The sequence below is a fragment of the Anoplophora glabripennis genome, unplaced genomic scaffold, assembly GCF_000390285.2.
Source record: "Anoplophora glabripennis isolate ALB-LARVAE unplaced genomic scaffold, Agla_2.0 scaffold946, whole genome shotgun sequence".
Taxonomy (NCBI): domain Eukaryota; kingdom Metazoa; phylum Arthropoda; class Insecta; order Coleoptera; family Cerambycidae; genus Anoplophora; species Anoplophora glabripennis.
In genome coordinates, this window is record NW_019417116.1 from 36,221 (window position 1) to 48,907 (window position 12,687).

Sequence of the window (12,687 nt, forward strand, 5' to 3'; positions counted from 1 at the left end):
TTAATTTTTAATTCTGAACCTTATCTAAGAATAATTATTTAAGTTACTATTGACAAATATTAATTTTAAACTTTTCTAAGGATAATCATTTAAGTTACTATTTTTTTTACAAAACTTTTACAATAAATTGTAATATTAATATCGAGTTAACAAATGAAACTATATGTGCATACTTACATATCACATTTACAAGGTCCTGTCAAAATTTGGAAAATTCATCTAAATAACCAGTTTATCAATTGTAGTATAGGGGAGACCGGGGCTTGTTGTTACAATTTTCATATATTATATTTTCTTGTGGCTCTGTATGGATCTGTGAAGCTGAGAATTGGTATGACGGTTTGTTAGTATTTTACCTAACTTGAGAAAAATTACCATCAATACATTTTCAGACGAAAACACAAAAAAAAGTTTGATTTGGATGGTGTCAAAAGTAACAAATTGCCCCCGAGTAGGGGCATATTGTTACTCTGCTAGGGGTAAGTTGTTACATCCGGAAATTGAATAGTCTTCACCATAAACGTAGTAACATTTTATTTTAAAGACCATATAGAAAGACATTATTAGTAGAAAGGATCGTCTTTTCCACACCGCACATGAGCCCATTTCTGGCACGTTCTGCACTGTATCCAGTCCTCACGGGATTTGCTTTCGGAAAATGGTTCTAAACAGATGATGCAGAGGCATTCTTCTTCGTCGTCACTTGAGAAATCATTTGTCGCCACAACTCGCTGCTTCTTCTTTTGATTTTTGGGCTGCACTTTCTCGCTGTTCTTAGAAGTCGACGCTAGTACCTAGAAAAAAGGAAAAAAAATATAGGTATTGGATCACCATATCGACCTACTTTCCTACCTTTCTTTTAGGTACAGCCTGCTTCATACGTTTTCTTTCATTTCTTGCTTCTTCTTCTGCTTTCAAAGCATCTTTCACAGGGGTGTCCGTCAAAATGGAAGACTTCACTTTCTTTCTTGCGGTTTTAACGTTCTTTCTAGGCTGCGCTTTCGGGTATGTCCTCACTTGTTCAGGTGTCACTTCAGGAATGATACATCTCTCTGGAGTTCTTGGTCTGCAAGAAGGTCCACTTGTTGATGGAACAATCAATTGTTCTGGAGTTGATTCACGAATTGGAACTGCTGGCTCGCAGGCTATGTCGACACTTGTAGATGGCTCAGCATCAGCTTGCAATTCACCTTCGGTTCCATTGTCTGCTAGCATTGGTCTGTCAGTAACTTGTGCAGAAAGAAAATCTTCTTCAGTGTAGACGTTTCTATTGAAAGGATACACACCCGTTTTTGCGAAACCGGATGTTATGTTTCTGGGAGTAACAGCATTTATAAAAGCTTCTTTGGCAAGAGCGGGGATATCATATATGGATATTGGAATACCTGGGTGTGAAGTCATCCAATTGGAACAGGCAACGTAATAGTGTTTTTTGAAAGGACCATAAACGCTTAAATCTAATGGCTAAAGACGGTGTGAAGTATGAGGTGGGAATGAGACGAGGACAATGCCGTTTTCTTTGCAAAATTCTAATACAGTGGATGATAAATGGGAAATATGATTGTCTAGTAAAAGTAAAATTGGAGAATCTACAGAGGATGGGACGTGCCTATGAAAGTGCTCCATGAATTGCTTGAATATTGTGCCTGTTATCCATTCACTCGGATGAGCAGAGCCAATGCAACCAGTTGGTCCCTGGTTGACGAAATGAGGCTTGAAATGAACTCGAGGAAAAATGAAGAGAGGTGGCACGGAATTTCCAGTGGTACTGACTGCCAATTCCATTGTGACTGTTACTCCTTTTTCTCCAGAACCCATTCTCCCTATTTGTTTTTTGCCCTTTTCTGCAAGAATCCTCGACGGTTTTTGGACTGTCGTTAACTCCGTTTCGTCTACGTTCCATATCTGGTGTGGTTCAAACTTGTATCGTTCCAACACTTCTTCCAAATTATTGTAAAACACTCCAACATTGTTGGCATTGAAGCTAGTCGCTCTTGCCAAGCTGGTCGCCTCCGGTTGACGTAAACTAAGGATTGGATGCCTTTTTTTATAACTGAGCAACCAATCTTCTGTTGCCATTTTTGAGCTGTTCCAGTTTGCAGGATACCGAATGTTACATGCCACTGCGTATTCATAAGCAAGCAATCTTACTTCTCTGCCTGTCAGCCCGTAGTAGATGCGACTACAGTTAACAATGTACTCTTCTAACTTTGCCTCCAGGTCATCAGAAAATATCTGTCGCGGTCTGACGTAGCCAGCCTGGTCTTTTCCCCTTTTTATAAACCGTTGTAAACTCATAAAATTAATTTTATGGATTTCTGCAGCTTTTCGGAGGGACATTTTTTGTTTAATCACGTCATCCGTCGCCTTTTTGTAACTATCAAGGCTAACCTCTGCCCTATTTGTCTTTCGCTTATAATTACGAACCATTCTGAAAAGAATTAAGGCTACTTTAATAAGTTCATCTAGTTTGAAAACCGTGGGGCTAGTTGTTACAGTGTAACAAAGTGCCCCAGCCCAACTGTAACAACTTGCCTCAGACAACCTGTTGCAACCAAAATGGTCGCCACGTCAAAACAACATGACATAGAAGCTTGCAATTACACTATACTACGGGTAAATATAGGCAGAATGCGCTGTTGTAATAAGAAAGACTTACCTGCTTTCCTTTCTTTCGAAATATCAAATAATACGGGTTAGGGAATATTTACTTTCCGTGTTCAGAAACACTCAAACGGGCACCACGCCGAAACTATCATCGCTTCTGCCGCGCGACGTATTGAACACAGTAGCGGAGGCATAGTTTTGGTGCTAATCCCGTCGGTAACTTTCGGAATGGATCACTTGCGCTCGAAATGCGACTGTAACAATTTGCCCCGTGTAACAACAAACCCCGGTCTCCCCTGCTTAATAATATCTTCCTAACATCTAATTTAAAAAACATAAAACATTTACTGCAGACAATATACAATACACAGTTACAAGTACAAAATTTTATTTTAAAATGAAATTTTATCTGAGAGGAATGAAAGCCAAAATTTTTTATAACATTTTATAACAAAAAAATTTATGAATAAAAATAATTTTGTTTAAATTTCTCAAATTTTAAAATAAATATGACTAACTTAAATTCATTTTTTTATACAATTACAAAAAAAATGTATATACAGGGTGATTCAGTCATAATGTCATTAATTTTAACCACGTATTCGGAAGGCTTAATAAAGACAGAAAATCGGAAAAAAAATTTTTTACTCGACTTTTAAAAATGAAGGAAATCAACCCATAACTCCCGCTACGAGGGCTGCCCTGCCGATGCCCGGATGCTCGGAAAATTTTGTAACGTAATGTCACGAACAGTTGTCGGCTAAAGGAACAGCGTTGCCAAGTTCAGGTTCAAGCTCGCCAGGTTAGTATTTGACATATAACCGACCACTTCGTACACTCGATGCACCTGGGCGACTACAGCTACTACGAAAACAGCCGGTATTTTAGATTTTAAATTAAATTTGTTGATACGATTTTCCTTTGATAAAAGACCGACAACTTTTTGCTACTACACTCGTATTAGTCTAGGGGCTAGGGGCCAGATAGGTTTCCGTAGCCAAACAGAATTCCACGGCTGCAAATAACTTATTTTTAAGTATTTTGACTTCTCGAAACCAAAAAACTTGGTGGCAAAGCCTGAAAGTGGTCAGTTTAATTGTTGTTAACAAATTGAATGTTTAAATGGCTGTAAAAAGTTTATTTTTATAGCTAGTACAATTTTTTATCTGTTAATTATTACGTTTTCTCACAACAAACATATATTTTTTTGAAAATTAAAAAAAGATTAACTTTAACCAAAGTTATTGCAAATTTAGTGCAAATATATTACATTTTCCGTCTCTGCGCGCACCAATTTTACCATATCTCTGGTTCAATTGGACGGATTGAGACGCACATCTCATTTTAAAACTTAAACTTTATTTTACAAGATAGGTAAGTTCCATTGATTAATTAATTTATTTAAAAATTAATGGCAGCTTAGAAAGTTGTGGAATTTCAACGAAAATGTTGGCTTTATTGGTTTATAAAACTTTTTTTGTTATTCAATTTTTATGAAAAGCCAAAAAAGTTACCGGTTATTGTTCCTCGCATCCTAACAATGATTTCATGCCTTGCTTGATTGTTAGAATGCAAAGAACAATATCCGGTAACTTTTTTGGCTTTTCGTCGAAGTTGAATAATAAAAAAAACCTTATAAACAATTAAAACCGGCATTTTCGTTGAAATTTCACAACTTTCTAAGATGCCATTAATTATTAAATAAATTAATAAATAAATGGAACTTAGAACCAGATATGGTAAAATTAGTGCGCACGGAGACGGAAAATGTAAGAAATTTGCACTAAATTTGCAATAACTTTGGTTAAAGTTAATTTTTTTTAATTTCCAAAAAAATACATATTTGTTATGAGAAAACGTAACTATTAGCGAATAAATTGTACTAGCTATAAAAATAAACTTTTTACAGCCATTTAAACATTTAATTTGTTGATAACAATTAAACTGACCACTTTCAGGCTTTGCGACCAAGTTTCTTTGGATTCAAGAGGTCAAATATTTAAGAATAAGTTGTTTGCACATCTGGCTCCTGGACTATATGGTGCACGTGTGCAAATTAAAACTGGGTTAAAAGGTTACTGAACCACAGGTTACCCTAGGTCGGAAACACGACGTACCGAGTTGTTTATTTGTCTCCGTCCCATTGTTTTTTTATGGAATATACAAGTCTCTCTTCTAATTGCAGTCAATATTTAAATACTGCATACAATTTATCCTCTCTTTATAATTTATCTAGTGAGTGTTGGTTTTTTATGACATTATTTCTGTAACGAAATTGAAATGGTTATGAAATGAAATTTAAATTATTTGAACTTTTGGGGTTTTGTAACTTCAATATTAAATCTTATTTAAAGTGAAACAGCTAATTTCTTTGCAGCCATAATAGTCACATTTGGTCAGATGAAACACACTACTACCCGCACACTACTCGTCGGTGGTATAGCTTTCAGAGGAGATTCGGTGTCAATGTCAATGGCGATCGTTTAATTGGGCCGCATTTTCTACCTGAACATCTGAATGGGCCGCGTTACTAATTTTTAGTAGAATTGTTTGAAAACCTTCCCCTTCGGGCTTACAGCAAATGTTGTTAAAATATTAAAATTATGATGCTAATAAAAACTGATTTTTGGCAAGGCATGCTCAGACCTCGAGGTTCTTGCTGGGCAACAATAACAATTTAATATGTTGATTGCATAAATAAAAAATAATTTATAGCATTTTAAATTATTATTGGTTGACGTGAGCAAAACCGTTTATTTATTGTCTTTATATGAGCGAAAATATATAAATATGGCAACGTTGCATCTAGGGCGCGTTGTTCATAGGTTCATATCGTAGCCGTGCATAATATTGTGACGTCAGCCGGTCAGTAACAGCCTGAAAAGGGGGTTAAATAATGATTTGAAAATATTTTTTTTCAGCTTAAATATGCATTTAAATTTTTTTTTAATCACGCCATCGTATTATACTCATTTTTCTCTATCTGCTCTTAAAATTAATGACATTATGACTGAATCACCCTGTATATGCAGTATTTGAACATTTAGAAAATTAATTAACACAACTAAAATTGCTGCATTTCAATCGTACCTTATTAAGAGGATAATGTAGAATAATATTAAAACCGAATAGTAAATATTAAAAACTGTTAATTAATTTGATATAAAATTATTGATTAATTAATTTTTTGCAATTTAAAAATTTTTGACAATTTGACCTTATAGTCAAATCAAATTATTTTACTTTTTCACTTTTTCCTCTTGATTTATCATTTCCACAATTACACAGAAAACACTCCATGATTTACGAAATTTTTACCACGAGGCATGCACGAGACTGAGAACCATGTGCACGTACTTATAGGATATACGCGGAGTGCGGTCGAAATTCTTTTTCGGAGAACACTCAACTTTAAATGTGTTAATGCATGCATCTATGTATGTGTGCACTTACCTGCGATGGGTAACGTAACTTTTTGGTTGGAAAAATTTACAGTGACAAAAGTAAACTTTGCGCTGTTAGCTTGTATGCTTTACCAACCAAATTTAACGCAGATGTTATTTTAAAATACATTAAAAAATATTAATAGCTAACCCTAAAAGTTAAATAATTTAAGTTAGGACCTACCTCTTTTTCGTTTTCTGTAGAGGTTGTAGCGATGATGCTGCCACAGCTTGGACCTGCATCAGGCTGGAAAAAATTCCTCAATTTCGGGATTTTTTCAGAACTTCTTGTTTCTTTTATTTTTCTAGGTTAAGTTTCCTCTTGCTAACGCTGCTTAATTTCTTAGAGGGATTCACATTCTTCTGGCAGCGGCAGCGGTGGACAGCCGTGGAAATAAACTTTAAAGTAACCGATAATACCGAGAAACGAACACGGCGGACACCACGTATCGTGATTCCCTTCCAACTCAAGCTATTTGACTAGACTACACAGTGATAACGGCTACTTCTACACCTCATACCAATAAACAAATTTATTTTATTTGTCTGAATGCGACACGCAATACCGACTACCTATAAAAGCGGCTCGGCGGGCGGAATAAAAAAACAACGCACCTGGAGGCGTAGTCAGAAAACCGACCCTGCTAAGCGATACAAAACGGTCTATTATATAAAATGTAGAGTTCCAGCGAGTTGAGACTTCTTGTATTAATTTTAACGAATTTCTGATTCTCCCTGTGCTATTTGTATTCGAAGAAGTTTATCAGAAACTGAAATAGACTGTTTGGTGAATGTAACTATGTCATTAATTTTTTTTCTCCTCTTTAATTAATTATATCATCTGACAAATCAATAGCTTTGCCTGGAACTAGATTTAGCGTATGAGCAAAGCATGGCAAGTGCCCATTCTTGCCAAAAATGGAAGTTGAATCTTTGACTACCCGTGTATTACCACCGTTATCGGTAGAAACTTTGTTTATTTCAATATTCCATTCGTTGCAAATTCTTAAGATATTTTCTTGAATATACGCAGTGGTGTGGCTTTCTAACAATTGAAAAACACCACTAATTAGTGATTTAAGTTCGTACTTAGGCTCCATCATTTTTAAAAAATGCGACGTCAGACCTAAATAACATTGTTGTTTGAGTTTCAGTCCAAACATCTGTGGGTTTTAGTAATATTGCTCAAATCCGCATATTTTTTGTCTAGTAACCTAGTTACCGTCTGTCTGCTAGGCAGTTTGTACAAAGGCTGCACTGTGTTTAAAAAATATTTAAAAACCCTTCGTTTCAACAGTGGAAAATGTAACCTTTGAAATAATATATAATTACCCCTCAGTTATATTGTTGTATTTTTGCCCTCATTGTTCAAACGACCTAACATTCTTAAATACTTCGTTAATAGGTATTAGTTATAGAATTTAGAATACATTTATAAGGTTCTTATAGTTCTATATTATGTATAAATTTATGTTTTGATTATAAAAAATAAGACAAGACAAAAGAAGGAAAATATTTAATATATATATAAAATACAATACAAAACTGTCATAGAACAATGGATAACATTATTTGATTACATATACAGGGTGAGGAAACAATAATGCAGCAATAACGTGTTGACTAATTTTTCAAAAAAATGCTCCGAAGAAAAGTTGTTAGGTAATAAATACGTCACATTTTTGTGACCTTGAATATTTTCCAGAATATATTCTAATTCGATAATGGTCAGCCCTACGGCAGACTACGGCTACTAACGATTCAGAAGAATATTGTAAATTGTTGTGTCTGACCACTCTCTAAAAGTTATATATAAATTATGAGGTGTGTCGGAATTTGACAGTAATTCATTGGAGCATGTCACAATTTAAATGCTCAAGATTTTTTTTGTAATAAATCCGCTTACATAAGCAACTGACAACGTTGCTGTTGTCCCTTCTGTTACAGCTATATCAATCGCTTCTGCATTATCATTTAAGTTTTCGATTGTATTTGCCTGAGATGATGGTTCACCCACTTCTTCATCCTCGACGTGTAGAAACTGGGTTAAATTTCTTAAATGATGATCATCTTCACAGTTGCTGCCAATTTTTTTCTGTTGCGTCAAAATTTGCATTTTTAAAGACGTCATAAACTGTTCAAAGGTTGGATTATCTCCGATACCACACCCTCCACGAATACTACCAAATAAATTTTCCAAGGCATATTGATTTAGACAACGTGGCCTTAAGAAGTTGCTCCATTTGAATGTAGATACTTCCATATCTGCTTAATAGCGTTCAAAGCAATTAATCAACCAACTTGAGAAAGTAGTTTAGTTGATTGACTTTAAATTACCTGTTGGGGTGCTCCTACGAAATTGTCATTTCATTACCATCTGAAAAGCTTTTCTCCAATAATTTAATGTGACCCGACTGCTCTTGTCACACACCATTTAACTTCTTTCCCATCAGGAGGTGAAGCTTTTCTACTTACTAAGCTATAGCTTAATAAGCTATATAAGAAGGTAGCTGCAGTATGATTCATTAATTCAGCGGCAATATTAACCTTCATGGAATATTGCATTTTTGGTGTTAAATGAACATCCTTAATTTTATGCATAACACGAAATATTAATGGTGACTTTTGATCAATTTTGTAAGCTTCTACAATATCAATAAATTGGGCTTCCATTATTTGCTGACTATCTGCAATGGCAATATATGGATGCTCCACAGATGAACCCATCTCCTTTAAGGCTTTCACATTAGTAGATCCCATTGTAACTTGCCCGGCCTCACTCTTCATGGGTTCTTAGGAATGAATGAAGGAGATTTAGATTATGAATATGATTTTAATATTCAAACAACACATTAACACAATACTCATTTAAAAAATAAGTAAAACAAATAACTAACGTTAAGGCCAAAAAATGACCGAGTCCACTAGCGACACACTTTGTCTGTCTAGTCTCTTCGCCTCGTCTTTCGCACCTCGAGGTTGTCACACCCTAACCCACCTTCGACTGTCTTAAGATCTTGATATACCTTTTAGATGTTGGGAGTTACAAGAGTATCCTCTATTGCAAGAAACAATGAGACATTCATGGGCAATAAAAACGACTGCTCAATTGGAAAAACCTCGGTATATTATTTTTGGATTTCAAACTAATAGAAAAAATATACCAGGAAGATTTATGAGTCAGTTTGATCACTGCTTTAACGAATATTAAACTTTATCTTAATTCTGAAATTTATCCTTATGATAACTTAAACCTCAACTTCGATAACAAACAATGGGCCATTTTATATGAAATGTACACACAGTTCCAACAGTCGTATTATTATAAAAATCAAAGCGAGCCTTGTTTATCACCAGAAAATTATCTACAACTAGCTCCTCTAATTGTTATCGATTGCAGTCGTCAAAATGATGATGTAATAAAGGGAGGGGCAGTGGATATAAGAATTGAATTCGAGACGAATAAGAATATTCCTGCCAACACAACCGCTTACTGCTTACTACTACACGATCGTTTAGTGAAGTATAATCCTCTAACTAGTGTTGTTAGAATTGCTTTAAAAAAATGTTTGTGATCGACTTTTATGGATTTCAATATAAAAAAAGTGACTTTTATATTAGAGAAATAGCTATTTTAAATATGAAAAATAGATGTATGGCTCATAAATTTGTACGACTACCATGTATCGCCTTCTTTGATGGTAAATTTCGAGAATGTGTTGATTGGAAAACTAGACATATACATGGACTAAGTTGGGATAATGGATTTCGAGTGGATTCCGATCTGCATTTAGAAGATCTAAGTGACTTTATAAAACACATTGTAGGTGAAGAATATGTAATCGTTAAAGGACTGAGCAAAAAAAATGTTTTAAGTAAATTCATTTCCAACCATATAATTAATGTAGAGGAACTCAATTGTCCAAGTTTTAAAACCTTAAGAAAACAAATTTATGGATCCTTGTCTTGTGATTGGAGTGATATTAAAACCTACCATTACCATTGTAAAAATCATCTTTTTAACGATCTAGCTTGTGCTTATGAAAATGCTATTATATTAGGGGAAGGTTGCCAAATTTGGACCAGTTTTCGGTTTTTGTTAAATATCTCCGTATGGATGCAAAATATTCGGGTTCGGAGGTCAGAAACATAAAGTATAGTTCTTCTCTAAACTATTTAACGCAAAGTAGCAGTGAAAATGGTATTTTACAATTCAATATCCGTTTTTGAAAAACTTTTTGCAACTGGTACAATTTAGGAAACTGGTTGCCGAAATTGAACCGGAGGTATCCTAAATTGGACCGTAAAACAAGAGTACAAAAACAAGTGCAAAAACGTGTTTTATTCATTAGTAGGTATAACCCAAACATTGTTGACAGTAATATATTTTCCGAAGAGGACTGACATTGGCGCATTCCGCGTGAACCCACACATCACACTGCATACACTGGATCATGTCCTTCTTCTCATTTGCCTTGCACAAAGGACAGAACCAAGAGGTTTTTTTGTTGTTTTCCTTTCCTTCTTGCCGTTTTCTCCTTAACAACAATCAAGTTGTCCTTGTAAGGGGTACTGGTTAATTCTTCTGCCTTTTGAGCTCCTTTCGACAACCTTTGAGTTTTGGTGGGAACTGGAACTGGAGAGAGTTCTTCGATAGACACATTTAACGACGACTTCTTCACTTCATCGTTGGTTGCGTTCCGATTAGTGCCTGATGTAGAGGGTCCCTGGTCAATAAAGCTTCCTTACATGCTGCATCCTAAATTTCTTTTCGCCTTATTCGCCCTTGCTCTTCTTTCATTTATTAAGGATTCAAGTGGATTGTCTTCTCGATTTTCTTCGCTCCCATCACCATTGATTTCTGCATCCTCCATTGGTTGCTCTTCTTGACAAAGATTATCTGCTGCAGCAAACTGGTGGTCGGCAAAAACACCCCTATCAATAGGCCAAATTCCAGCTGCTTTAAATCCATTTACAGCGGTCTGAATACACGCTGCTTTACCATAAGCTTCAGAGAGCAGTTCCGATACCTGGAACTGTGTTACTTTCATTCCAGGGTTGGTTCTTAACCAACGTTCCATCGCCTGGGTGTAATAAGTTTCCATTGGCTTAAAAAAAAAAACATCGAGCGGTTGGAGCCGATGTGTCGTGTGTCCAGGTAGTTGAAGTAAAATTACTCCATTTTCACGCGCTAGCATCAACGCGTCCAGATTTTTACTGTGAGTGGAATGGCCGTCCAGTAACAGAAGAACCTTCATCTCTTCATTTGGCTTCACCACACTGATGAAATGTTGCAGCCATTTACAAAAAAGTTCGGAATTTATATAACCGCTTCCAGATATTTCGACTAAACTGCCAGGAGGTGCACCTACTTTGAGCTCAGGAGACATTATCATACGCTTGAAAATCAGCATAGGTGGAATGAATTGACCCGCTGCACTGACACAGCAAACCATTGTGGTATTCACACCACGTTCCCCACTTGCAATGGCCCCTATTTGCTTCTTTCCCTTTAGTCCAATTATTTTCTGCGATTTCTTTTGTACTGTTGAGAAGCCACTCTCATCGACGTTGTAGATTCTGGTGGCGTCTAATTTATTTTCGACATTGATCCTTTCGAGTATATCAAAAAAGTGATAAACATTTTGCCTGTTGAACCCTCTGGCTCTGGCTATCGACGTTGATTCGGGCTGCCTTAAGGTCAAAGTTGGATGACGCCGCATGAATGCATAGTACCATTTTTTACCCGCAAGACCCTTTTGCATACTGAACTTATGTGCGATATTATTTTTTGCTGCGATTTCAAACGCAAGTTTTCTTATATCCGTAATGGTCAAGCCAAACATCATCTCCTCCAATTTTATTATATGCTTCACAAGTTCCTCTTCTACGTCTTTTGGCAAAATTGTGCCTTTGCCAAATTTCTTAGTGCCGGCATTAGCTATTTTGTTCTTATTTTCAATATGTCGCTTTAAAGTAGCCTTGGGAATATGATACACCTTTGCACATTCGTTTAGCCCAATGCCACCCCTCCTGAATGCGTCGACAGCCAACTGGAGTTCATTTTCAGACCACTTTCCGTATTTTCCTCTGCAAACCGCAAAGAAACAGAATTAAAATTAGTTCTAAACAGATCAGTTTCCTAAATTGGACCAGTCCAAATGAGGAACCCTCGTGCGGTCCAATTTAGGCAACCGGCAGTTTTTGTATTTTGTCTATGCGTGTAAAAGGAGCACATAACCCAAACAGCCACACAATGCACTCCAAAGAAGGGGAAACAAACAAGCTTTCGACTACTGCAATGAGATTTGCGATACGACTTACCGTTTTTCCATGATTTCTTTAGCGACGATGTCACAATATTACATCAGGAACGCGCGAAATCGAATTTCGTGTGGCATCGATACGATACATCTGCTTGGTAACAGAACACTGATGCATTCGCAAGTGTTATTGTCTCAGATGCTGTGAGTGCAGGTGGCGTTGCAAATATATGCTCCATACTAAAAATATCGGGCTGATCCAATGAAGGTGGTGGTCCAAATTTGGCAACTTTCCCTTAAATATATGGTATAAAAGTAATATTAATAAAAGTAGTTAAAAGAAAATGTGTTGTTTTATTTTTTTAATTTTAAGA

General features: G+C 35.9%; 1 protein-coding gene across 1 annotated transcript; it reads right to left on the bottom strand.

Moving 5' to 3' along the window:
• Nucleotides 1-10,516: 10,516 nt before the first annotated feature.
• Nucleotides 10,517-12,385, bottom strand: LOC108912761. The gene is made up of 3 exons (XM_018718140.1): nucleotides 12,375-12,385; nucleotides 10,826-12,140; nucleotides 10,517-10,777 (listed from the first exon to the last, which is right to left on the bottom strand). Exons 1-3 carry the CDS (start codon nucleotides 12,383-12,385, stop codon nucleotides 10,517-10,519), a joined length of 1,587 nt encoding a protein of 528 aa, XP_018573656.1.
• Between the last annotated feature and the right edge of the window lie 302 nt (nucleotides 12,386-12,687).